Below are 26,078 nucleotides of genomic sequence, written 5' to 3'. Positions count from 1 at the left end.
ACTCTTCTTCTTTTTAAGCAGAAGTTTTTAGGCAGAGGTTGGGTGGCCACCCCTCATGTATGCGTTAGTTGAGATTCCTGCATTGCAGGGCATTGGACTAGGTGACCCTCGGGATCCCTTTCAACTCTACGGTTCACTTTTTCCCTATAGAAGTGATTAACTATGTATGGGAGAAAGAACTTCATTTGGAAATAGTGCTTGATAAGCAAAAACTTGCTTCTTGGACTTAGATGGGATAAACTCTGCCTCCAGTAGTATTCCTTAAAGTGTGTAAGAGGTCAATGTGTCCTTTGCTTTGGAAATAGTGTGATTTCCTCATGGACATCTTGCACCTTGGTTACTGATGTAGTTAACACAACCCAACTCCCTTCTCACTGTACAGTGTGCAATGTGTCTTTGTGTCCTCTAGAGGGCCACCTCACACTAAAAGAGAAAAATGGCTCAGGGTGATCCACATTCATTTCCTCTGCGTTCAGGGTCTTTGCCAATCATAGATATTCCTCACTTTCTGTTATAATAGACACACCAGTAACAACAGAAAAGATGCACAAGTTGCCAGCTTCTTGCCTTGCTATTAACCAGCAATCAGGACTCTTTGTCACAGCAGCAACAATGAGAACAAAGGTACCTGCTGCTTTTCTTCCCCACCCTTCCACCTTGCACCTTCAGATTATTTTATAAATTGTAGCCAGACCCATATTGAGGCATGGCCCAGATATAGCCTAGCCCTGGCTAGGAAACCACTACCCCCAGCCCCATTATGACGTGGCAAGGGTTTTGCTGCTTCTTACATTGCTTGCAGCAGCATGGGGACCAGGCTTAACCGCACTATCCCAGCTGGCCACATGTTAAAAGCTGGGATTCCGCAGTTGGAGAGCCTAGTCCTTGCACCACTCCAAATGAGCTGGTGCCCACAGGGACTGGAAGGGTGGGAGGCAGGGAGGCCAACGGCAGATGGAGCCAGAGCCAATGGCAGGCAGAGCCAACTCATTCTAGTTCTGCCCCCATGCTCCTCACTGCGGAGTTTTACAGGGATAAAACAGAAACTATGTGAGAGGAAGCTGACAGGTAGTGTCACCCCTTGGGCTGGCTGTAAGAAGGCAGGGAGGTGAGGGCCAGTTGAAAGCAGTCTGAGGTTGGTGGGGCAGTGCCTCATGTATCCAAACTGACCACTGCATCTGACTCAGGGCAGAAGGGAAGCGAGGTAATTTCCCTTCCTCCCTGGAGCCGCTGAGGCATTTTAAATGTGTGTGGTTGGCTTTGTCTGCGTTTGGGTTTGGAAAGGGGCAAAAGAAACCAGCTACCTCATCAAACAGTCAGACCCCACCATATCTGGAAGTGAATTGTACTCTCTATATTAAATTTAAAAATCAATACGGTATAATGGGAAAGTGAGGAGAGGGGGTCTGTGTTTTCTGTGTGAGACTTGATGTGTTTGGGGATGGTGTGTGTATGTGTAGTTGAGTGTAGGATGAGAGGATTTGTGTGTTAAGAGTTGAGGGGTCCCTGCCCCCGGGAAGCTCTTTAAAGAAACTGCATTCAAAGGAGTACTTTTATGCGATGAGGATCAAACGTCTGTCGTCTTGGCACTTGGGTTCTGAGACAAGTTACATGTCTTCTAGTGTCACCAGTGTTCTTCTTGTGAAATGGACCTCTTTTAGAGCAGAAAACGATGGGTTGAAATAAGTGGCTTGCACGTTTGGTATTCGGGGTTCAGACCCAACCTCTGACTTACACTTATTCAGTTTGTGATCCTGGCCAATAATCTCCCATCTAGTCCAGCGCCTGGTTTGCAGCAGTAGCCAGCCAAACGCCTTTGAGAAATTAAAAAGAGCAGAGCATTTACCTTTTCCATCATCAGCATTTGGTACTGAGGCAGAGAGAATGTGTGTTATGGCTCCTCTATATTACTGCTGCCAAATTCCTAATTGTGAGGCTTTTCTTCCAGTGTATAAACGTCATGGAATGTGACTTTAAGCAACATCACTGTGTGTTCTGCATGCACACATATGGAAAATACGCAAGTGTTGTAGTGGTGTATGCTATGTCCACAAATGATCATGAACTCCAGCAGAATTTATTGGGCTTCATGGAGATAAAATTTTCTAGATACACTCAACTATAGTGCAATATTTGCATGAAGGAATCAGCAGCTCTAATCTGTTCTCCTACGTTTTCAAGCAGGTATGACTCATTTAAGCAAACGGTGTTTAATCCAGTTCCACGAATCACAGTCCTGTTTACTACTTACCATAGCATTTTGGGGACTCCAGCAGAGGTCTTTCATATCACCCACTGCCTGGTCCTTTTACAGGAGTTGAGAAGTGCATCTAGATCCAGATTAATGTCATAATTCAGATCAGGAGGTATTTTATTAATAAGTAAACACACATCTATGTACAACACCCATCAACTGAACTCAACCTTGTCTAACTGACAAAGCTGAAAGGTTGGCTCTTACAATATTCTATTCATTCAAGATGCCGTCACATATTATTGTCAAGGGCTGAACCTTCTGCACGCAGAACATGTGTTCTACAACTGAGCTATGGCCCTTTAAAATACTCAGCTCTTCTTGCCATTTAAATTTTGAATAAATCTTAAGAATGTTGCCCCTCCTCCATTTAAATCTGCTTTTCTTGTCTCCTCCTCATGGCGGCCTTGAAAACAGGATGTCACAGACCCGTTCCTGCCATGCACATGGCCTAAGAATAATTGTCGCACTGTAGGCACGGGCATTTTAAAAAACACTCCGCAGTCCCCCTTGCTTCCCCCGCCGGCACTCATCTGCTCCGGCGTGCCGTGTGGCTGCGCGCGCGCTGCTTTGGCTTTGAAACCGCGTCCTTTTGCCAGGAAACCCAATTCTGCCCCGGTTGGCAGGATCCCGCCCCCGGGCGCCTCTTACACCGCGCGAGGCGGTTTTTTGTGGGTGTGGCGGGACACGCGGCCAGTGTTGAGGGAGAAGTGGCCGGCGCCTGAAGAGCACCCGCGTCTCCGTGAACGAGGCTGTCCCCCTCCCGGGACTGCACTGGGCTTCTCCCCGCGCCGGACAGCCTGCTCCAAGGGCGCCTCCCCAACCCCATTTCCATCCTGCAGGCGCGCAAAGCGCCGCGCCCCGCAAGGGAGGTTTCTGCCGGGCGCGTGGGTCGCCACGCATTGCATACAGGGGGCTCCACAACAAGCGCCTCCCTCTTTCCTACGATGATGATTATTACTACTATCCCTGTATGATTGTTGGAAGGGAGATTAGGCCCCACGAAGCTCGCCCTGTGGCCCTGCATGCCCACCGCCTCTCAGCGGGCGACGCGGGTCCGGTTTTCTCCAGGCAGCTGCCGCCGCTGCTCGTCCAAAGGCGGTGCGCCGAGGCCGCCGCGGCGCGTTCTCGCGACACTTTCCCTTCTCGCTAGCGGTTATCTCGACGTTGTGGTGAAACCGGCGCCAGCCCGCTAAGCGAAGCGAGCCCGTTTTGCAGTAGCGCCTGCCGCTGCCGCCTCGGTTGTCCTGGGAAAGGGCGACGTCGCCGCCGCCACCCCTCAGCTTCCCCATTCCCTTCCCGAGAACCGCCACCGCCTCCCCCTCCGCTCTTGTTCCCGCCCTGGCGCGCGCGGGCGCGCGCAACCACATCCACACGCGCACACTCGGCTCTCTCTCTCGCAGCCCCAGGTAGAATTCGGCTGCCTTCGCTCGCTCCTCTCCGCGCATCCCTCAGATTTGCAGGTGGCGTGTCAGGTGTTTCGCTTCGTGGTTCTCTTCTTCGCCGCCCCACCCCTTCCTCTTTTTTGACGCCAGGAAAAGCCTTTTTATTTTTTCTCGCTTGCGGGGGAAGCTTTTCGGAGCAGGAAATAAGATGCAGCGCCTCTGTTCTTCTTGCAACGGGCACTGACTAGCCGAGAGGAAGCCACGAAGAAGCAGCAGCAGCAGCTACAACGGGCGGAGGAGGAGGAGAGGAGGGCAGCTTCCCGTCATCTGCACCGCCGCCTGGCTCGTCTCCTCTCCCTGCCAGACCTGCAGCCACCTCAAAACTTTCAGCCTGTCTGGCGGAGCCCCAACGCGACATCAATGGGTGAGTGTGGACGACACCGGCTGGGTGGGAGTGCGCGGGAGTGCTCGTGCCTGCGCCTATCCCTCCCCTCCCGCCGCCTCCTTCTCTCTCTCTCTCTCTCTCTCTCTCTTGGCCAAAGGAGACTTGCTGCGTGGCTCATTGTGGAGACCAACCTTGCACGAGCCCCTCGACGTCGCTAGCAGGCCGAGGCAGCCAGGCGCTGTCCTCTGAACCAAGCCTGCAGGGAAAGCCTCACAATGGGATACTGCATTATATTTTGAATAACAGCAATACTAGCAACCACACATCGTGAGCTAGATCGGCGAATCGCGAGGGCGTCCCCCCCTCCCAATGTTTCTTTTCAGGGTGTGTGCGCGTTTCGGTGCAGGGGAGCATCCTGCCTTATTCTCTTCGGAGACCTTTAACTCTTCGCTTGTCTTTCCCTCCCTCCCTCGGTGTTGACTCTCTTCGCGTCGCGCATGTGGCGAGATGTAACCGGAACCGTGTGAATGAAAGAAGGCCAAAAATAAAACAAAACCCCGAACCAAAACAAAAACCGCACGACGGCACCTTGCCACGCGCGGGCAAAATATGTGTGTTTGTTAAAGAACACACAAACACACACCCTTCGCTCTCCTGTGGTGCCGCCCTGTGCACGACCCTGCGTGGCCAGCTGTAATGTGAGAGACGGGAGAAGGGCGCCTGGGGGCCCGAGACGGATGAAGTGGAGATAAGATAAAGAGGGGTGGGAGGAGAGCCTGTTTCCACTTCTTCTGTCTCTGTATTTTGTGTGTGTGTGTGAGTGTGAGAGAGAGAGAAGGCCGATGCAAAAATCAGCCCTCGCTGCCTGACAGGAAATCGGAGGGGCGTGCTGTGCCTTTGACATTTTTTCGAGGGAGGGGAAGAGAGTCTCTCCTTTTCTCCAGCCCCCTTGCCCCTCCCCGCACCGCCCGAAATGCCTGGTTGGCAGCTTTGCACAGCATCTCTCCTCCCTTCCCTTGGAGACGCCTCATAGTCCATGATGAGCAACCCGGGGCTCTGCTGTGTAGCCCCGCTGGCTTACCTGTGTGCAGCTCTCTACGCCGGACTCTAGGGGCAGCTCTCAGACCTGGAGGTGTGGCCGGCTTTTGGAAGAGGCTGCTGCTGGCGAGCCTCATCGATCCTGGCAGCCATCCATCAAGGAAAGGGCAGTCTAGGGTTACCAGATGTTGTTTGCCGCAGCACCACAGAGGAGGGATGGAGCGATCGCTCGGTATTAATACGGTGGGTCCATTGAGCATCAGTGCTCTGGAATGTCCTCCCTCCACTCCCTTGCTCTTATTTTGTTTTTTTAAAAAACTTCTAATTGGCAAGCCAAAGGGTATGCCTGATGTTAGAACATGGCTTTTCAGGAAAGAGAGCAGCAACAAACAAAAATTAAAACGTTGAGCGTAGTAGGGAGTTCATCATGGAGATAGAAAAGCCCAATAGGTTTGCGAGGAATCTCTTGTGTCGCATGTCAGCGAGAGTTAGGGAATGAATCATCCATTTATATCGCTGTCAGGGGCTCTGGAGAGGCAGAAGAGGCAGCCGTGCCAGGCACTAGCAATCTGAAGGGCAAGCGGCCTGTTTCTGCCTGAAGAAGGGGCTACATTCACGCTTCCACCATGTGTTTGTCATAAATACAATGTGCTCTCTGTTGCAAGCATTCACGCTTTTGGAAAGTGGGGTGTTGAGCTCTTCTGCCGTAGCGACCCTATAGTGTCACATAGTTATTTTTTAGAACATTAAAAACCCCACTTGTTGTATGCAATATATGTTTAGAAGGCAGCAGGCTGGAAGGAATAAAATGAGAGGAGTTTGGGCATTTTACAGTCAGTACATGAATATGGAAGGGTTTTTGGGTGGGGGGGAGTCATTCCTTGTTGATGACTGAGCAAGCTTTTGAGCTGGCCAACTATTTAAGTAGGGATTTGCAACTGTAGTTCCTGTGTGGGTCACATGATTTGCACCAGTTTTTCACTGCTGAGCTTCAGTTACTGCTGTAATATAATGAAGTTCATTCAGTATGTTGGTATTGCATTCAGATGCACTGATCTGAGTTCAAATGCTATATTTAATTCACCATTCAATATTTCTGATGTTCCAGTATTCAAGGGTAGAAGGATTGTGCTGGTCACCCTGACATTAAACTTTAATATACAACTTGGTGTGTGCATGTATTTTGCTCATTCATCCATATCTTGATTCAATTCTGCTACCCGTCAAATTTAAATTGAGAAGGATCATGCAATATTTTGCTTCAGTATATTGATATTTTAGGGGAATTTAGTTTCTCAGACAATTTTTTTTGTACATTTCTTTCTGCATGTAGATTCTGATATAGATGTTCAGAGACTTAACCAAAAAAGAAACATTTTCTTTAGAGCTGGTGTTGCCAAATCTGTTACTGGGGATAGGGATGTGGTTGTCACCTGCAGCATTTTAGAATAAGCTTTAGATCTTGATCCTGAGTTTGTTTCTACCTCAGTATGGTTCTTGAGAAATTAATGGTTTGCTCTGTACACGTTTGGGCATAGATAGTGTCTTTTTGTAGTGATTGTTGGAGGGTATTGATAAATTTATTTTTTACAATGTCGCTTAATTACTATTGCCTCTTAGGTTGTGGGCAAGTAACTCAATACAATGAAAATAAAACTCATCTCAAACTATAAAATTAGAATTTACTTAAAATGCTTGCTGGAATAAAGAAGTATTCAGATGGTACAAGGTGTTCAACAGGGACAGGGCCTGTCTCACTTCAACTGGAAGGGAGTTCCTTAAAATTGTGCCTGCAGTACTGAACACATGGCTCTTGGTGGACACAAGTCATGTATCTAAGCCATGGGGCACTACTGCCTGTGACTCTCCAAAAGACGTCATTTATCAGGCAGGGATGTAAGGAAGGAATCAGCTGGTCCTTGAGATATCCAGGACCTAAGTTCTTAAGAGCCTTGTACAACAATCTTGAACCTGGCCTGTTAGCATATGGGCAGCCAGTGCAAACTTTTGAGCACCCAGGTTATGTGCTTGTAATATTCTGTCCCCATCAGGAACCTAGCTGTTTTGCACCAGCTAGAGCCTCCGGACCAGACCCAAGGGCAACCTCACATAGAGCAATTCCTCCCCCATACCATTCAAATTATGCAAGGTATGTGCCTTCTGTACCTAGAAAGTCCCAGCTTCTGTGCTAAGAAAATCTGTATTCTGTTGTTAAGATGTATAATGCAGATTACATATACCTTGGTTGTCGAATGCCTTGGTACTCGAACATTTCAGCTCCCAAACGCCAAAAACCTGGAAGTAAGTGTTCCGTTTTTTGGAAGCCAAATGTCTGATGCAGCTGTCGGCTATTGTTTCTGGGGTGCCTGTACCAATTGGAAGCTGTGGCTTGGTTTTCAAACATTTCGGAAGTTGAACGGACTTCTGGAATGGATCACATTCGAGAACCAAAGTACCACTGTACTGTAATAAGAAACGCCTTGGCTACAGTGTCTGCACCAGTTATACAGTATTTCGTGGCAGTTGGGTCTGAAGGTGCTTCAAGTTGCATATGCAGCCTCTTATGTGTCCTGCCACTGTTAGTTTTACATTTTCATTTTTTTTGAAGTGCGAACATTACCTGAAATGCAATGATTTGGAGCAGATCCAAAATAGGTTTCTGCGACTGAAAAAAAACTCCTCCTGTTCACAGATGGAACCATGATTCAGTGGATCTGCAGGAAGAGGAGGAAAAGGCAGTTTTCACAAATTCCTCCTGCAGAACTCGATGCCACCTCTCATGCTGCTGTGGAGGGTGTCTAAACCTTCTGAAGAATATTTGGGGACACATGTGCAAAGTAGTTGGTAAAAGTCAGCTCCCTCCTTCTGCTGATGGGAGGCCAAAGGATGCTGCTGCCAGGCGATAGGATCCAAACCATTATCCCAAATATTTGTGTGAGCTAACAGGGTCCTTCATCCTGTCTTATAGGCCCTCATCCACTCCTATTAATATGGATGATCTTCATACTGTTTGGATGGATGCAATGTACTGTGTGTCCAAGTTACATGACACAATTTGCTTTGCCTGTAGCAGACAGTACTGCAGTTTGCCTCCCTACCACAGTAACCTTTGCTCCCTACCACAGTAACCTTTGCTCCCTACCACAGTAACATAACACCACCTGCTTCCCAAACAGGTGCTCTCCCACTGAGCTATGGGCCTTAACTGGATTGATTTTTAGCTTGCTAAATTGTTAGTCATCAATGACAGACCTAAACACCTGTCATTTAAGACCCCCCCCCCCGTCCCAAAAAAGGGTTGGAGAAATGGTGGCCCTTAATATTGCTGGGCTCCAGCTCCCATCAGTCTTAGCCAGCATGGCCAGTGGTCAAGGATGATGGGCATTGTAGTCCAGGAACATCTTAGAGGGCAACAAGTTCCCCATCCCTGTTTTAAAGGGAAAGGTTTTCAATGTCACCTAGTGATTTGGATTTATCCTATTATTTCACAGTCTTTGTGAGTTACAGAATATATAATCTATTATATCAAAGAGAAGATTTAACTTGTTCCTTAAAATTCGAATTCCTTTGTTAATGGTAAATACAAACATAACCATTTATCCAGTTGCAAAGAATGTGGACTAGTAAATATTTTGATGGAGAACTGGGAGGAAGGCATGTCTTGAAGCAAACTGAAAATAATACAGAACATGAAGCAAATTGACAGAAGTTGAGACACATAAAACAAAATAAATACAAATTATTCAAATGTTTGTGTTGTTTCTTAACACATAGGTATATTGGGTATTGGACACCATTGATCTATGTTCAAGTTTGAGAAACCTGTAACATACTGAGAAACCCAATTTTTTGTCATGCACATAGCATGTCGGTTTGTGTGTATATATTACATAATTTTTCCCCCTTCTAAAACTAAATTTACATTACAGAACCAATTTCCCACTGTTGCATAAACCCTCATCTCTGGTTTGTGTCTAGTGTGCAGTCTGGTGTGCTGTTATTGCTTTGCTACTGGATAGGAGCATTTAACACTTGGATAACTCGACAGTGCTGATTTTTGTCCATTAGGGACTCACTCAGTGGAGAAAATAATTTACCCTCAAGGCTCTGAGATATATTAAACTACCATCTTGTGGTTAAAAACCTTACAAAAATTTTTTTTAAAGAGTTTGCTTTAATACCAACATGGTTTTCTTAAAATTGCAGGGTAGGAAGGAACCAAATGATAGTTGTGTTTGAAGTAACTGATGCAAGTCAGACAAGCCCCTACATATTCACAATCCAGATTGCAGTGTACCCCACTGGGGGAGTTGATATAAACTACATAATGTCACTGCTTTGAAAATAGATCCAGATAATACAACCATGAGAATCAAGCTGTATTATCTAGGGATGACCCAAACAATAAGAGCAATAACCCAGGGTCTCTCGATATCCCTCCTGACAATTCAGCAAAAGTCTTCCATAGAGTCTGAAAATACCAACTGAATGCAAATCTCTGCAGTCTCTTGCTTTTAGTTGTGACATATCACTGGTTTCCATGCTAGGTTCTCTTGAGCACCCACATTATTTTGAGTATCTTAAGACCCCCCCCCTTTCCTGCTGCAAGTGTCTCTCTGTGGGTCAGAATGTCAGAAATAGTGCTGGAAGTATATTGCACCAGAGTGCCATAAAATACCAGTGATAATTTCCATTTGCCTTTGTGGCCTAATACCCAAAACTATTACATGTGTTTAAGATTAAAATGCTTCATTTTTTTCCATTTTCTGGGCCATTTTGTCGACTTTTAATACCAGTATTCTGTATGTTCTTTATGATTGCTTGTAAGCTAGCTTGGCGTAGAAGTTGCTTTGTAAGCAGAGTTACCGTATTTTTTGCTCTATAAGACTCACTTTTTCCCTCCTTAAAAGTAAGGGGAAATGTGTGTGCATCTTTTGGAGCGAATGCAGGCTGCGCAGCTATCCCAGAAGCCAGAACAGCAAGAAGGACTGCTGCTTTCACTGCGCAGAGACCCCTCTTGCTGTTCTGGCTTCTGAGATTCAGAATATTTTTTTTCTTGTTTTCCTCCTCCAAAAACTAGGTGCGTCTTGTGATCTGGTGCGTCTTATAGAGCGAAAAATACGGTATGTGTTTCCAAAGAATGAAGCTTTTTTTGGTGAAAGCCATGAAATGTTGGGACTGAAAAGCTGTTTGAGGGTGCTGTATAATAGTGTTGTGTGACTGAGTCAATTTCCAAGCAAAAGAAACACATGAAGCCAGCAAACATTATTTGGGAACCCCAGTTTGGTCTCTTCCTGAAACTGAGCCACAAAACCCCCGCACATTGGTTGTATTAATGAAGTCTGTAATTCCTGACCATCCACAGGACTGATGTTTGCAGAGCTGCTCCTTTTCTAGTCTTTGATCCATTCACACAACCTAATTTGCATGTTGAAATATAGGTGAAGTTAAACTTTTCATGATTCACTTTATGGGAAGAAGGCTGAGTGGCAGAGCAGCCAAACTACTTTCCTCCCATTCATTCATCCATTTCTGTTTTTAGTGTGTGTCTACCATCTTCACAGAGTTGAAAAGTTCTGAAAGTCCACCTTGCCTGGCCACCACCTGCACTGTGCCAGCTTTTCTACTTGTCTGTTTCCCAGGGATAAACCCATTAATTCTTCCTGCCATGGTATGTTATAAGCAGGGAGCAGGCATGCTATAGAAAGGTATTGTGACTGCTCCTGCTCGCACACTTGAAATCTAATCAAAGTACACCTGTTTACAGAATGCCCCACCTAGCTCTGAAACTAAACACACAAGGGGCATTGTGATGTCACATGCTAATCTCAAAATGTCCTTTCTGAACAGGCTGCGTTTAGTTTCAGCTAGTTGAGATGCGAAAATTCAGAGCTTTCCAAAATCACTGCTGCTTACAGGTCAGTTTGCTCAAAATGGCTTATACAAATGAGGCAAGGTGGAGGTAGAAAGCTATTTATCTCTTCTGTGGTTTATTGCGTGTTAATGTTGATTCTATAACTGTGTAAAAGAGATTTTTCAACTTGGCTCTTGGTTCTGTCATTTGCGTTTCTGAAATCTCCTGGGCATAATGTTTTCCCTCTCCACACTTCCTTGTCGAGTCCTATGGTTTTCCTTACTTTGAGTGATTGCTTATATTTGCTAGCAATCGCTTAGGCACAGGCAGTAAAATCCTAGAAACAAAGAGGCTCCAGAGATCTCTGTGCACCAGCTTGTGAACCCTCTTATACATCTTGCACATATAAACACCATATAACCACTTTTAGATAGCTAGCACACAAGGCCAGAAGAACTGGTAGTACAATGCAACAAGTAGGCAGCTCATTTGGGAGGAGACAAGTATGACAAACATGTCCCTGGGACAAGAGTTCAAGGCCCACTAGTGAGGCAATTTTCATCTGAGGAGGAAGATCTTCTTCTCAGCGAATGAAAGGGAAGAACTAGATTAAGCCATCAGGGAAACCTTTTACAGAAGCAAATGCTGGTAGCCATTGGTGTAGTGAACTTGGGTTGGAAAGGGACAAGACAGTGTTGAGCCCTGCCCAGTACAGTCAAAGCTAAATGCACATTTTTGGGAGATCACTGGTTGTGATCTCCCAATAGAAAAGGCTCAGTCTTGAGAATGTTTGCAGTGTCCGAGCCAATCGCCTGGTTCTCACGTGATTGAATATGCCTTTTGTATCACACAGCTTCTGCCACCCCATCACTCACATTCACATCACAATCAGACTTCTTACCTTTGAAGGATCTCAAGTGGCCAGAGAGTGATGCTGCATTTGTATTACTGCAGGTGCCACACAATACCCATTTTGCTATCGTTTAGTGTGGCAGAACCAGCACTTTGGAACTCCCTGCCTATTGAGATCAAGTAAGCACCTTCACTGCATGGGCAACAACTGTTTGATGGATAAATGCGCCTGGCACCAAACCTAGAAGTGACCTGAAACGACATTCATGACCTCCCTTTCCACTCTTGGAGTTTCCTGTGTGGGAGATGCTGCCACCTGCTACTGAGGAAGGAATAACTCATTGGTCAATACAACTTAGCCAATACTCAGTGTGTCTGTATTATCTAGTGAAACGAGAGAGATTGCTGCAGCCATATTTGGAAGCACAGGTTCTCTTTTCCCTTGCATGCCAGTGTGTGATGCTTTGCCCTTGCATCCATAGTTGGCAGAGTAAAGTTCAAGATCCTGTTGGGTTTTGTGTCTGGATTCATGAGGCACAGTCTGTGAAGCCAAAGACAAGTGTTTGCAAACCCCCCCCCCCACTTCATGAGTTCTGAGGCTCAAGGAATTTGTGCAAGCAGAGAGAGCGAGAAAGAGAACCCCATGCTATGTGCGTTAATGTCTGAGCAATGGACACATGTAGCACTGTGTGTAGGATGGAAGGAAGTGAGGGGTTGTGTGACATGTGTTTTGGCTCTCTAACAGAATTCAGTGGAAGTATTTCTAAATAACACCACACAGGAACAAAGGAAGTTGCCTCAGAACACAGCAGAGTATTTGTCCATCTTTGCATATATAAAAGTTCCCACGCTGAACCCAGTGAAGTAAACTAGGTAGCAGATGATGATTGAGGCCACTGCCTGAAGACTCAGGAATGTGGCTGCAACCAGTTTAGTAGACTGCACTGGGTTTGATTTCCATTCCATAAATCTTGCCCAGACTATTCTGATTCATTGCAGTAGGTTTCCTGGGTCTCAGACAGACTTCTGCCATTCATCACCTGCTACCTGATCCTTTTAATGGCAGTTGCCAGCCAGAGATCAGACATGGGAACATAGAATTGTAGAATTGGAAATAACACTGTGGATCATCTAGTAGTCCAACCTGCTTCAATGCAGGAATATGCATATGGGGATTGAACCTTGGTATTATCAGCACCACGCTCTGACCAGCTGAGCAAGACACATGCTCCCCCACTGAGCTGTGATCCTTCCCCTGTCATGATCCCACTGTTGTTCATTTTTGGCCTCTCTGCTAGAGTTGCTTTGGACTATGCCAGGGAAATAGGCTAAGATTAGTCCGGTTTATTTTGTGTTCTGTTTTGACCTTCTGCCTGCTCTTCCTTCTACCTTTTATTTCTAATAGAATTCCTTAATATGATCGCTAAGTGTGTGCCAACCTCAGGATTCTAGAATCACCATGTAGCTAAACACTTGGAATTAATGGTAGTGTTGCAAGAGATCATCATATTCTTCTGAGATCCAAGAGAGACTAGGGGAGTATGGACTGGAAAATGCAGGGTGCATTGATCTCAGAGTCCCTGGGTTTTAGGAAGTTAGCGGAGCCAGGGAAATGAGCATGCTGCTTTTATCTTGCAGTAGGATAAGACACTGTCATGGTCTGGTTTGATGCTGGGGAATGATGGGAGGAACCAGCTGGGAAACCGCCAAGAGAAGAAGGCTCAGAGCCCAGATAGTGATGGTGGGACAACAATGAGAAGAGGGAAGAGGAGGTGTCTTAAGTTGAAGGGGTAACAGGGCTCAGTGAGTTGGAAGAGTCTGTGGCAGATAGAAGTTCAGAATCAGAGGCAGAAGCTAAGGCGGGCTAGTGAGAGGAGGGAAGTCAAGAGGCAGAGATGAGTTAGTCTTAAACCTTTAGTCTGATTTCATTGATTAAGACCATGGCCTGCTATGGTCATTAGACATGAAACTCAGCCAAGTCTGTGAAGATAATGTTTTTGCTAATAAAGAGTTAAATTCAACTCTGAACTGTGTGCTATCTACTCAGCACTGAGTAGACTCATTGAAATCAGTGGTTTTAAGTAATTTCCCCATTGACTGTACTCTTGAGTATGACTAATGTTTGGTGTTGCCTTATGTGAATTCCTGTAGTTGATCTTCTATGTTCTTCTTTCTCCCTGTGGTCCAAGGAATTCACAGCATCAGCTAAAATATTTGAAGCATGTTGTAGTTTTGGTCATCTGTATTACACAGTGTCAGCTTTTGTGGAATCTGCTTCATTCTTGAATGTCTGCTAAAAAGTTAGGGATCTGTGCCCATTGTAATGAATGTGTGTCTGGCAGGGTATCCTGTGGATTCTAAAGTGGTCAGTAGTCTTTCTCTAGCAACCAACAGACTAATTCTATGGCTATTTGCTCATATTTATTAACAGACCAATTCTCAGAAATATGCCCTATTTTGTTCAACAGGGCCACTTCCTAGTGTTTTTAGGACAGAGCCCCATCCCCCACTCTGTTTTTAGTGCCCTCTGATTGGAAGAGAAAGTGGTGGCTGTCAGGTATGGTGTTTTTTGCACCCATTTGATCTGAGGACAAAATTTGAGAGCCCCAATCTTACTAAGATTAAAGATGGAAAAATGTAAAGCATGCCCATTTATTTTGGTGTTATTGCACTCAACTTGCAGGGTTGTAAGATTTCATTAGTAGATTAATCAGCTAAAGATTTGATAGCAAATAATTTGATAGCCAATTAATCAGCAGGGATGAACATTAAGAGCAAGACTGCCTTCCTTCTTTCCAGCCTCCTTGCTGAACTTGGTGGGAAAAACTGAAAGATACTTAGATTTTCAAACTGAAACTGTTATGGCTTTCTTACAATAAAGCCCACTGACAACAAGCTACTGTGCTAAAAAGAATGCAGTTGCGTGTTCTAAATCAGCATCTTCAGCAATCTTGGACGAATGGAATTTGAACTTCTTACCATTATATAGAGAAGTGTGTGGGTTTGACTCCGTCATTTGCCTGATTCACTGTTCACATTAAGCCAAACTATGGCTCAGTGTGGGAAAGGAGATCAACAGTTGCTTCTTTCCTTCCTGGCCATTTTGCTGTTGCACAGTGCTGAGTTCAACCGTGGTTTGAATTATAGTGTCATCTAAGCCTGAGCTTTTGGTTTAGCTCTCCCAGACAAACCATGAGCTGAGCTGTAAACCATAGCACAAACCTTAGAACTATGCATGAGCCCAAGTTTGGACAATGAAGTAAGCCAAGCTATGACTTGGGTCATCATGGCACAGCAATAAAATGACTGGGAAGAAGCTAAGCTGCCATTCTTTCTGCTTTGGGAAGCTCTATGTTTATGTGTTCATGTTAAGTCACAGTTAGGCTAAACCTGATGTGAGGATTAGGCCTTTGTTGTTAAAATTATTAATCAAAATTTCATAGAAGGACAACTGAAATGGGATGCATCCTGATTTTTAGGGAAGTCTGAAAATGGAACATGGTTACTTACCTTGTGTGAAACTTACAGCATAAATCTGTCTCATAATAGTAATCAGATAGTAAACAAAATCTCTGATATGATGCAGGGGTGTGTATGTTTCATGTTTCCCAATTCTTGTATTGATGTAGGCAGGAGTTTTTCAAGAGTGAAAGTCCTGTAAATGGTGCAGCCCTCATGTTTAACTTAATGGAGGGAATTTTTGCAATTGGTAAACAGAAAAAAAATCACACAACCTTGTTATTACCAACACACACTTTCGACAGGAAAATGAATTTAAAACTTCATGGAGGCATCCTCGGTCAAACCACTGGCACCTCTTAGACTATGTTATTGTCCTTGCTAAAGATCCCTGTGATGTGCTCCTCCTATTGCGAGCGCTGATGACTGCTGGGCAGATCACCGACAAATACTCTCCACGATGGCTTATCAAGATTATACCTCAACACAGGCTTCAAGGAAGGAACCCAAGGCGCAAAATGAACACTCAAGCCCTTCAAGATCCCATTAAGCAGGATTGCTTCCAATGGCTTAAGGACCATCTACTTTCAGAATTCCCTGATAACATTGAGGAACACTGGACCAAGCTAAAAACATCCATCATTGCAGTCATTGAACAAACTATTGCATACAAAACCAAGAAACACCAGGACTGGTTTGATGAGAATGACAGTGAGATTGAATGCATCATTGACAAGAAAAGGAAGGCCTTTTAGATCTGGCAAAGTGATAGAAATTGTGCCACTAAGAAAAAAACCTATGCCAACGCTAAGGCTGAGGCTCAAAGAAGAACCAGAGAACTAAAAAACACCTGGTGGATAAAAAAAAAGCTCAAGAGATTCAGCACTTAGCTGACACTCATGATGCACAGAGTTTCTTTAAAGCCACAAAGACCATCTATGGGCCAATAAATCATGGCATATGCCCCCTACACTCAGCAGACGGTATCACACTTCTAAAAGATAAAGAAGCTATTGCACTGCGCTGGAAAGAACATTACTGTACCAACATCTCCTTAACCGCAAGTCCCCTGTAGCTGCTGAGGTCCTCTCACAAATTCCGCAAAAACAAGTTAGAGATGAGCTTGCAGTATCTCCAAATATGGGAGAGTTGTGTACAGCTATTAACCAAATGAAAAACAATAAAGCCAGTGGACCTGATGGGATACCTGCTGAAATCTTCAAAGTGGGCGGAATTTAACTTACACAAGAAATCCCAGCAGACTTTAGAGATGCCAAAATTATCAATCTCTTTTTAAAAGGTGACAGAACTGATTGTGGAAACTATTGAGGCATCTCTCTATTAGCTGCGGCCGGGAAAATTATTGCAAACCTTCTCGTAACAATATCTGAGGTGACCTTTCCTGAATCCCAAAATTGTTTTCGGCCTTCTAGGGGGACAGTGGACATGATTTTCACTGCTCAACAGCTTCAAGAAAAACGCAGAGAGGAAAACCAACCCCTGTATATGGCGTTTATTGACCTGGCTAAGGCTTTCAACACTGTATATCGTAATGCACTGTGGACTGTCCTTCTGAAAATTGGCTGCCCAGATAAATTTATAAACATCATTCAGCTCCTCCATGATAATAGGACAGCAACAATCGCAAATAACAATGGCTTTCAAAGTGAACCATTCACAGTGGGATCAGGCGTTAAACAGGGTTGTGTTATTGCCCCAGCTCTATTCATTATTTTCATTGTCGAAGGGAAACTCCCCACCGGAGTAGAAATTATATATCAAACAGATGGAAAGCTCTTCAGTCTGAGCAGGCTGAAAGCAAAGAATAAGGTTACCGTAACTTCCGTCATAGAGCGAGTATTTGAGGACCGGGACATTTGCAGGGAAACTACAATGCTTGTTTACAAAGCTATTGTACTACCAACCTTACTATATGCTTGTGAAACATGGACTACTTACAAATGCCATCTCCAGCTCCTCGAAAGATTCCATCAACGGTGTCTCCTAAAAATTTTACACATCACTTGGGAAGACAGGCAAACTAATATCAGTGTACTAGAAGAAGCAAAGATCACCAGTGTTGAATCAATGATTCTTCAACATCAACTTTGTTGGACTGGTCATGTTGTACGGATGCCTGATGATCGTCTTCCAAAGCAACTACTCTATTCCAAACTTAAAAACGGAAAGTGTAATGCTGGTGGTCAACAAAAGAGGCTTAAAGACTGTCTCAAGGCAAATCTAAAAAAATGTAGTATAAACCCTGACAATTGGGAAACACTGGCCTGCGAGCGCTCCAGCTGGAGAACAGCCTTTACCAAAGGTGTCATGGGCTTTGAAGACACTCGTACTCAGGACGCAAGGGAGAAACGTGCTAGGAGGAAGGCACACTTGGCAAATCCACACCGTGATCAACTCCCGTCCGGAAACCAATGTCCCCACTGTGGAAGGATGTGTGGATCCAGAATTGACCTCCACAGTCACTTACGGACTCATTGTTAAAACCGTGTTTATGGAAGACAATCTTACTCAGCTACAAGTGATCGCCAAAGAAGAAGAAGATTTAAAGCGGAAACTGAAAGTATTGCTTCCCTACTTGGACAAAGATCTATTCTACAGCTTTATTCTACAGCTGTACTCATTTTTCTTCCCCTATGGCTTGCTTAGTAGTGTAGGATTTCAGATTGTGGATTATTGGGTGCAAAATGCCCCCCTTGCTTTTTATGGTTTGTATATGCCTGCACTTTTATTTGGAGTTCCTTTAAAATAGGATGCTAAAGTAGGAATATATTAGCAAATTATTATAACTGAATCAGTGGCACCTGACACAGATCTGAATAACTCTCTTTTTTTGTATTTATGGAGCACCTAAAATATACTAGCTATTCTGAAATCAAATTTGTTAAAAGCATTTCATCTTTTTTCAAAGCAGCAGATTTCTTCTGTTGTGTGTACACATCCCTTCCTCTTCCTTTCCCCTCCGGTATGTAAAGTTATTTTGGTAAATTATTCCTATTTCTCTTATGTACTTGTTCTCATACAATTTTAATTGTCATTTTATGTAATAGCTTAGAGGACAACCCACAAAGCATTTCTCATGCTTAAATCAGCATTACTTTCAGTATGCCATGTAATGGTGGATTATTTTCTTAGAGTGTATACATGTCTACTCTGAAGTAAATCCCATTGAGTTCAGCGGGATTTACACCCAGTTAAGTGTTCATAGGATTTCAGCCTCAGTAACTGTATTTGCATAACAATTTAGGTATAAAATAAAAATGCTTTAGAAAAATGGCCTGTTAAAATAGCCAGCCTTTGTTTGAGGCTTTTGACAATTTTAAGCTGTTCTAATTAGCAATGAGGGTGGTGAAAAGCTTCTTTGGAATGGTAGGTTAATTTTAAAGACGTGCAACACTGCATCTTGCTAAATTATCTATGACAGAGCTTTAAAAGCCTGTATAGCCTTTTAAAAAGAGGTAATGGATGGGATACAGATTTTTCTAATCATGGAGAAGGCTAACATAAGGAGTGAAATATGTAATGTTTCAAAACAATTCCTGTTGTTAATTACTGTCTTTTCAGGCAAATTCCAGGAAATTTGTTGTGAAAGAGCGAGGGGAAAAGGGGCACGGGTCTTTCCCTAACTCCATATTTATTCCAATTTTAATTATTTACAAAATGTAAAGAAATGCTCATTAGCAAAGAATCATACTTGAATGTAATTAGCAGTTCGATATTAAAGTAGGTTTTGGCAGGGGGTGGCTAATCTGTGGCCCATCCACATGTTGCTGCACTGAAACTCCCATCGTGCCTTATTATAGGCCATGCAAGCAGGGGCTGATGAGAGCTGGGGTCTAAAAGCATCTGGAGAGTCACAGGTTATATCCCGCCTGCTGCATCATATGGCATTGTGAAATATTTGATTATCTCCCCTCACACTGGCTGCCTTGTTTGCAATTTAAATAGCACACAAATTGATTAATACATAGATTACGTTTAGTGTGGAAGCTTGCAACTCTTTGGAATTTTATAGCGCAGGATTGCTGCTTTAGAATGCAGTTGAACCAAAAGTGTGTACAGTGGTACCTTGGATTAAGTACTTAATTCGTTCTGGAGGTCTGTTCTTAACCTGAAACTGTTCTTAACCTGAAGCACCACTTTAGCTAATGGGGCCTCCTGCTGCCGCCGCGCCGCCGGAGCAAGATTTCTGTTCTCATCCTGAAGCAAAGTTCTTAACCCGAGGTAATATTTCTGGGTTAGCGGAGTCTGTAACCTGAAGAGTATGTAACCTGAAGCGTATGTAACCCGAGGTACCACTGTACACTGTATTTGAAGGAGCAGTTTTAACCAGAAGGCCGTGCTAAAGTGTGTTCGTTGCCTACTGCTTCCTACAGCTTTTGCCTCTCCTTTCCTAGCTTGTTGTCATCTTCCATAGCTCTAAGACTGGATATGAGTCTAGCTGGAAGATGGGCTACTGGAGTGAATTGGGCAAATGAAAGGTTTGGCACTGTTTACTGCTTTCTGTTTCTCCGCTTGAAATAGCTGCCGTGTCCTGCTGCTTTACTGCCTCTGGGCGCAATCCATATTCTTAAAATAGAGTTGTTCTGGTGCTCTTTTGATGGCTGTGCTTAGTACATATTGACACGGAACATAGAAGAACTCTATTGAGTCAGGCCAAATGCCCATCTAGTTTGGTCTGTTGTTCTCAGAGTGGCCAACTGGGTGTCTTGGTGAAGCCTACAAGCTGTACCAGACCTGCAACAGTGCTCTTCTCACCTGTAATGGCTGCTTACTCAGACGGGGGTGGGGGTGGCTGTTGCAGCCTGTTGCAGAGAACTCCTACCCCTCAGGGAGCAGTTTGGCCGCTGGGGATTGGTGGGCTTTCATGCCAGCTGCCTGGTTTGAATTCTGACTGGGCTGAGTGGACAGGGTTTTGTCCAGTTTGTTCTCCTTTACAGTCTAGGCCTTGCTCCTTGGGGAGAGGTCGCTGCAAGTGGGTCCACAGTTCTTAGCAACGTATATTCAGAGCCATAGTACCTCGATGAGAGTGGATGTGGAACATAGCCTATGTTGCTTATAGCCGCTGATAACCTCATCCTTCGTGAATTTGTCTACGGTGGTACCTCAGGTTACAGACACTTCAGGTTACAGACTCCGCTAACCCAGAAATATTACCTCGGGTTAAGAACTTTGCTTCAGGATGAGAACAGAAATTGTGTAACAGCAGTGCGGCGGCAGCGGGAGGCCCCATTAGCTAAAGTGGTGCTTCAGGTTAAGAACAGTTTCAGGTTAAGAACAGACCTCCAGAACGAATTAAGTTCTTAACCCGAGGTATCACTGTAATTCTATTTTAAAGCTATACAAATTTGGGAAAATCAATATATCTTGAAGTGAATTCCACAGTTTAACCATCCCCTGTGCAGATAAGCACTTTCTTTAGTCTGTTTTGAATCTTGAGTCAGTTTCATTGGATTTCCCTGAGTATTATGAGCGAACGAAAAACTTCTCTCTATTTTCACCATGCATTTTTTTTAATACACCCATCATGTCCCCCCACCCCCTAGGTCTTTTCTAAGCTAAAAAGCCCTAAATAGGGTTACCTTTCTTCATGAAACAAGTTGCTTGATCATTTTGCTGCTGACTTTCAGTACATGGCTGCCTGACTGTTGGCTAGCCCCATGGATTATGTAGCTGTATCAAGTGTTGAGAAAGCTATGTTGGTTGCTTGTTTGCTCCTGGGTCCAATTCAAGATGATGGTGTTAACTTTTAAGGTTTTTAAATTATTTGGTTCTGGGGTGACTCATAGGATGCCTTGAAAATCCATCCCCATGTGATAATCAGATGCAGCCTGCTGGCATCTGAGCTTGGAGGAGGCCCCTTTGTGTTGTGTATTTTCTTCTCTTCGGGATGCCCTCAGAGCCAGATTTTCAACACTTGTTGCTTTGGAAAGCAGGCAAAACCATTTCACTAAGGCTTTGGGGACCTTATCCGTGGGCAGTGATTAGTTAACGCTGAATGCTGCCAGTTAATTTTATTACTGTATCTAACATGGTTGAATGATTTGTTTGATTGGATTTTTGATGTTCCTGTGTTTTATTATTATGACAAAGTTATTAGTCACCTTGGCTGCTCTTTATGAGTTGAAAAGGTAGCATGATAATGGAAACATAAACTGTAATATGTAAAGCCATACAGGAAAGAGATAGATTTTGATGTATGGTAACTGTTTCTTCATTATGATTATGCTCATTATTTCATAAGGCACATGCTTTCCATGCATAAAGTACAAGGTTCATTCTCCAGCATCTCAAGGCACTCTTTTCTGAAACCCCAGAAAGCTGCTGTTAGTTAGTGTAGACCAGGGGTAGGCAACCTAAGGCCCGGGGGCCGGATGCAGCCCAATCGCCTTCTCAATCCAACCCGCGTACGGTCCGGGAATCAGCATGTTTTTACATGAGTAGAGTGTTTGCTTTTATTTAAAATGCATCTCTGTGTTATTTGTGGGGCATAGGAATTCCCCCCCCCCCCAAAAAAATATAATCTGGCCCCTCACATGGTCTGAGGGATGATGGACCGGCCCATGGGTGAAAAAAGTTGCTGACCCCTGGTGTAGACTGTAGTGAGCTAAATGTACCAATGGGCTAACTCAGCATAAAGCAGCTTCCTATATCATTCTATTAACACCTGTAGTTGGGTACTATAGATTCACCCATAAAGCTTTCCTTAGTAAACAACAACAACAACAACAATTCTGATTGATGTGGACATCTGATGCTGATGGTCATTTGGGAAGTCTAGGGTGTGTTGCAGGCAAGAAACCCTGTGTGCGTGAAGAGCCCTGCTCTGCTACTTACCACATTTTGACTATCTCAGTCACCTCATATAATTAAGTTTAAAAGAAAAGACCAACCCACCATCCCTAAAAGAAATTTCTTTTATGTTCTCTTCTCCCTCATCCTTATGAAAAAAGCAGGAAAACAATGCCTGAAACAGAATAATTGAAAATGGGCCAGGATTTGGCACAGCACTCGCTTAAACTAACTATGGTTAATATTAATCAGTTTCTGATGGCATAGCAAACTTTGGTTAACTATAAAAGGGGAAACAATAGTCTTTAAACCTCTCCTTCTGTGCAGCCATTAAGTTGCACATAATTGGTGCCTTTGATAAAGGTATCTTACTGTCTCTAAATAACAGTCTAAAATATTTGTTCCAGGCTTCTTGACAGTGGATTCATTATGGTTACAGCAGCATTGATAATAATTGATTTTAATGCCACCTTACGGGTGTTTTCTTTGCTGTTCCGATTTCACTGTTATAGAATGTCCTTAACAACCGATTGTGTTGGCATGGGAACAAACTTTCACCTTGTGATAAAAAATCACGTGTACTGCTTTGGTACAGATTACTTTGGAGGGAATACCTGAGGAGATGTTCGCTGTGTCATATTCACAATAGTTCCAGGGAACTCAGTGGACTTAAGACTAAATCAAAGCGTTGCTTTCAAAGGCGCTTCAAGTATGCCTATGTCGAACACAATCCTATGACCTACAGGAGTCACTGAATGATTTGTGTTTGACTTTAATTGGAGCTCTGAGACTTTTAATATTTGTCACAGCTCTTTTATTAATGTGGAAATACTGCAAATATGTACAGACTAAGGGTTTTACTGTTGGAATTCTGTATGTCTGGGCAGATTCGAGGTAGCAGTGCGAGAGGCTGTTAAGTGGCATACTTAATAAGATGAAATGACCTGTAGTGTCCAGGAGTGTTTATCCTCCTGGATGCTTGATATATAACTCTCTGTTTCTAAACAACTGCCAATAACATGTTAATTGTTTACTCTGGGTCTATCAGGAGCAAACTCGTTTAAGATACGTTGTTGTTGTTGTTGATAATCTTATTTATGAATTGCTTCCTGTGAAGGATCCTGAAGCGATGCACAATATCATGACATTTATAAAACAAAGCCCTTGGGTATAATTTTTTTTAATTACAAATACAAAATCATTTTAAAACAGCAAATAATAACAATAATAATAATAATGATAAAAATAAATAAATAAATAAAAATACCCCACCCATCTGGCTGGGCTGCTCCAGTCAGCTGAATTCAAATTCAAGACAGATACCAACTGGGACAAGGATTTTAGAAAGCTTGTTGAAAGAGGAACATATTTAGCAGATGCTGAACAGACAGTAGAGAAGGTGTCTGTCTGATAGGTAATGGGAGGATGTTCTAAAGGTTAGGTGGCATCACACTCAATGCCCAATTCTGACATAGTGTGGAATGGCCCTCCTGATATTTGCAGGATGCCCTCTCCTTCAGAACAGAGTGATTGGTTGGGTATGTAGGAGATTATCTTTTAGGTATTCTGGTCATAGTTGTCAACCGTCTCTTATTTGGCGGGAAACTCCCTTATCCCAGCGCCATGTCCTGCTGCTGTCCCTTATTGATGATGCCCCTTAAATTTCCTGGGTTTTGAAGGAAGCAGCTCCTCTCCCTCCCTTCCTGCCGGCCAGGGAGGAGGGAGGCTCCAACTGTGTTGCTTGGCTACCTGGCCCACCCCCCTCCGGCCTCTCCCCGCCAGGAGTGGCGGGAGCCTCGGGCCCTTCCGCCAGCATCCTCCTCGTGGCCGCCAAACTGATCGTCTCTGTCTGGGGCCTCCCCTCTGCCCGTTGCCGCCGCTGCTCCCACTAGGCCGTTCTGCGGCTGCGCCGTCAAAGGACCCAGATGAGCTGGGCAGCCTGGTGTGGCCTATGAATTGCTGAGGAGCCTTGAGAGGAGAGCAGCCATAGAGAAAGCAGTTCAGAGCGAGGAGGAGGAGGTGGAGGTGGAGGAGGAGGCGGAGGCGCGGGCAGGTGTTCCAAGGGCTAACCGTAGAGGGGAAAACGGAGGAAGGACCGCAAGTGCTTCTCCCATAGATTTGTAGTGGTAGACTAGCATAGATAGTCTGATCTGCAGGTTTACTTCGGGCGCGCTATTCCCCCCCCCCCCACACCTCTCTTCCTCCTGCCCCCTGATGGAACTGAGAGCTGCAGATGGAGCATGAGAGAAAAGATACAGAACTGCAGCAGCATCTTCATAGCTTGGACTTCGTTTTGCGCGAAAAGTGGTTGCTGTTTGTAGTTATTTAATTGCAGTGTTTCATTAGCTGGTGTTTTGAGCAGCAACCTCTGGAAACAAAGGGCTAAAAACCTGCGCTGCTCTCCAAAATTATCTGGTCCCTTTTAACTTTGTATTTTAGCTGGTTGACTAAATCCCTTATTTTGGCTGCTGATCCCTTATTTTCGAGGCTGCTGGTCCCTTATTTTCAAATCTGTAAGTTGACAGCTATCATTCTGGTCCCAAGCTGTATAGGGCTTTGTACACCACTACCAGCACGTTGACAGTAGTCTCATTACTATTTAGCATCCTATGAAATGCTTTCAAGAATCAGTGGTCCCCTTCTCATGTTTGGGGGGTATAGATTGCTGCAATATATAGGTGTAGCCATCTAATGTTTTATCCTCTTATTAACTGCATTGGTCAACATTACCCTGACTGTCTCAGCTGCTTGTTTCCCTGACAACCCCAGCACTCACTTACGGCACAGACAGAAATGATATGCATTGAAAGCTGATGCTTGCTGGTATTTCTTTGCTTGCTCCTTTCAACCTCTTAAGTTGTAAATATGCTGAAGGAATGTGTCCTGGGGATGTTTCTACTCTGAAAGAGTCTGGGATTTCTAAATGCAGCTGTTTGGGATTCTGACAGCCTGGCTGCTTCAACAGGATAGTACTACTGGGATGGTTATTTACCAGGATGTTTGTATCAATGGTGACAACAACTAAGAATTGCACCTGTGGGGAAAACGCCACTCCAAACAGCATACAAACAATACTCCAAATCTCATTCTGGAACATGGAAGAGTTTTCATTACTTCTTAAATATTCAATTGACTACCCATGGTCTGATGCTGAAAAACATAGAATACACCACTACTGTGATTGCCAAAGGTTTGGTCTTTCCATTTTGTGTTAGAAAAAAAATATTAACAGAAGTATATAAAGAAAGAAACGAGTGACAGGAAAACCAGTTCCATGCAAGGCAAAATGTGATTGCAGTATGGTCTAAGCCAGGCATGGCCAAACTTGGCCCTCTAGCTGTTTTGGGACTACAATTACCATCATCCCTAGCTAACAGGACCAGTGGTCAGGGATGATGGGAATTATAGTCCCAAAATAGCTGGAGGGCCAAGTTTGGCCATGCCTGGTTTGAGCTAAAATAAGGGAAACTGTTGAGATCTGTGATTGAGGGACTATACCAATCTTGTTTTATTGTGGCTATAGTATTTATCAGCCACTGTGAGGGCATAAAATGTTTTTAAATTTATTATTTTAAATTAGTGAGCATATGATCTGGTATATTTTTTACCTGCCTGCTTTAGTGGTACCTCAGATTACATATGCTTCAGGTTACATACGCTTCAGGTTACAGACTCTACTAACCCAGAAATAGTACCTCGGGTTAAGAACTTTGCTTCAGGATGAGAACAGAAATCACGCAGCGGCGGCAGCAGCGGGAGGCCCCATTAGCTAAAGTGGTGCTTCAGGTTAAGAACAGTTTCAGGTTAAGGACGGACCTCCGGAACGAATTAAGTATGTAACTAGAGGTACCACTGTAATGTTATCCGCTGTAGATCAGTGGTTAACATATATGAAATATTTCTTAGATACTCTGGTAACTGACTCTTGATTTGGGTCCTGTTTTGTTTAGATCTCTAATGTTCTAAGTATACTTTAGCACTTTTCTATAACTTGATAAGCTTTACTTAGATTAAATTGTATGCATGTATAAATTGTATTCA

General features: G+C 44.1%; 1 protein-coding gene across 8 annotated transcripts in view; it reads left to right on the top strand.

The window, feature by feature from the left end:
* The first annotated feature begins 2,696 nt into the window (after positions 1 to 2,696).
* Positions 2,697 to 26,078, top strand: part of SH3KBP1 (SH3 domain containing kinase binding protein 1) — a 138,345-nt gene continuing 114,963 nt past the window's right edge. For 2 of the 8 annotated variants that reach the window (XM_083734350.1, XM_083734349.1), the window contains exon 1: positions 3,161 to 4,063. Coding sequence is in view for 4 of the 8 variants with exons in the window: in XM_083734345.1 (XP_083590471.1) it covers positions 19,720 to 19,726 (7 nt within the window). In the remaining 4 variants the exon portion in view is untranslated. Of the gene's footprint in view, positions 4,064 to 19,704; positions 19,727 to 26,078 lie in introns of those variants that run through there. The other 6 variants (XM_083734345.1, XM_083734343.1, XM_083734346.1 and 3 more) reach the window with 5 other exon arrangements.

Source organism: Podarcis gaigeae (assembly GCF_964106915.1).
Source record: "Podarcis gaigeae genome assembly, chromosome: 4".
NCBI classification, from domain to species: Eukaryota; Metazoa; Chordata; class Lepidosauria; order Squamata; family Lacertidae; genus Podarcis; species Podarcis gaigeae.
Note: the sequence above shows the minus strand (reverse complement) of the source record. Positions and strands in the feature narration are given on the sequence as shown.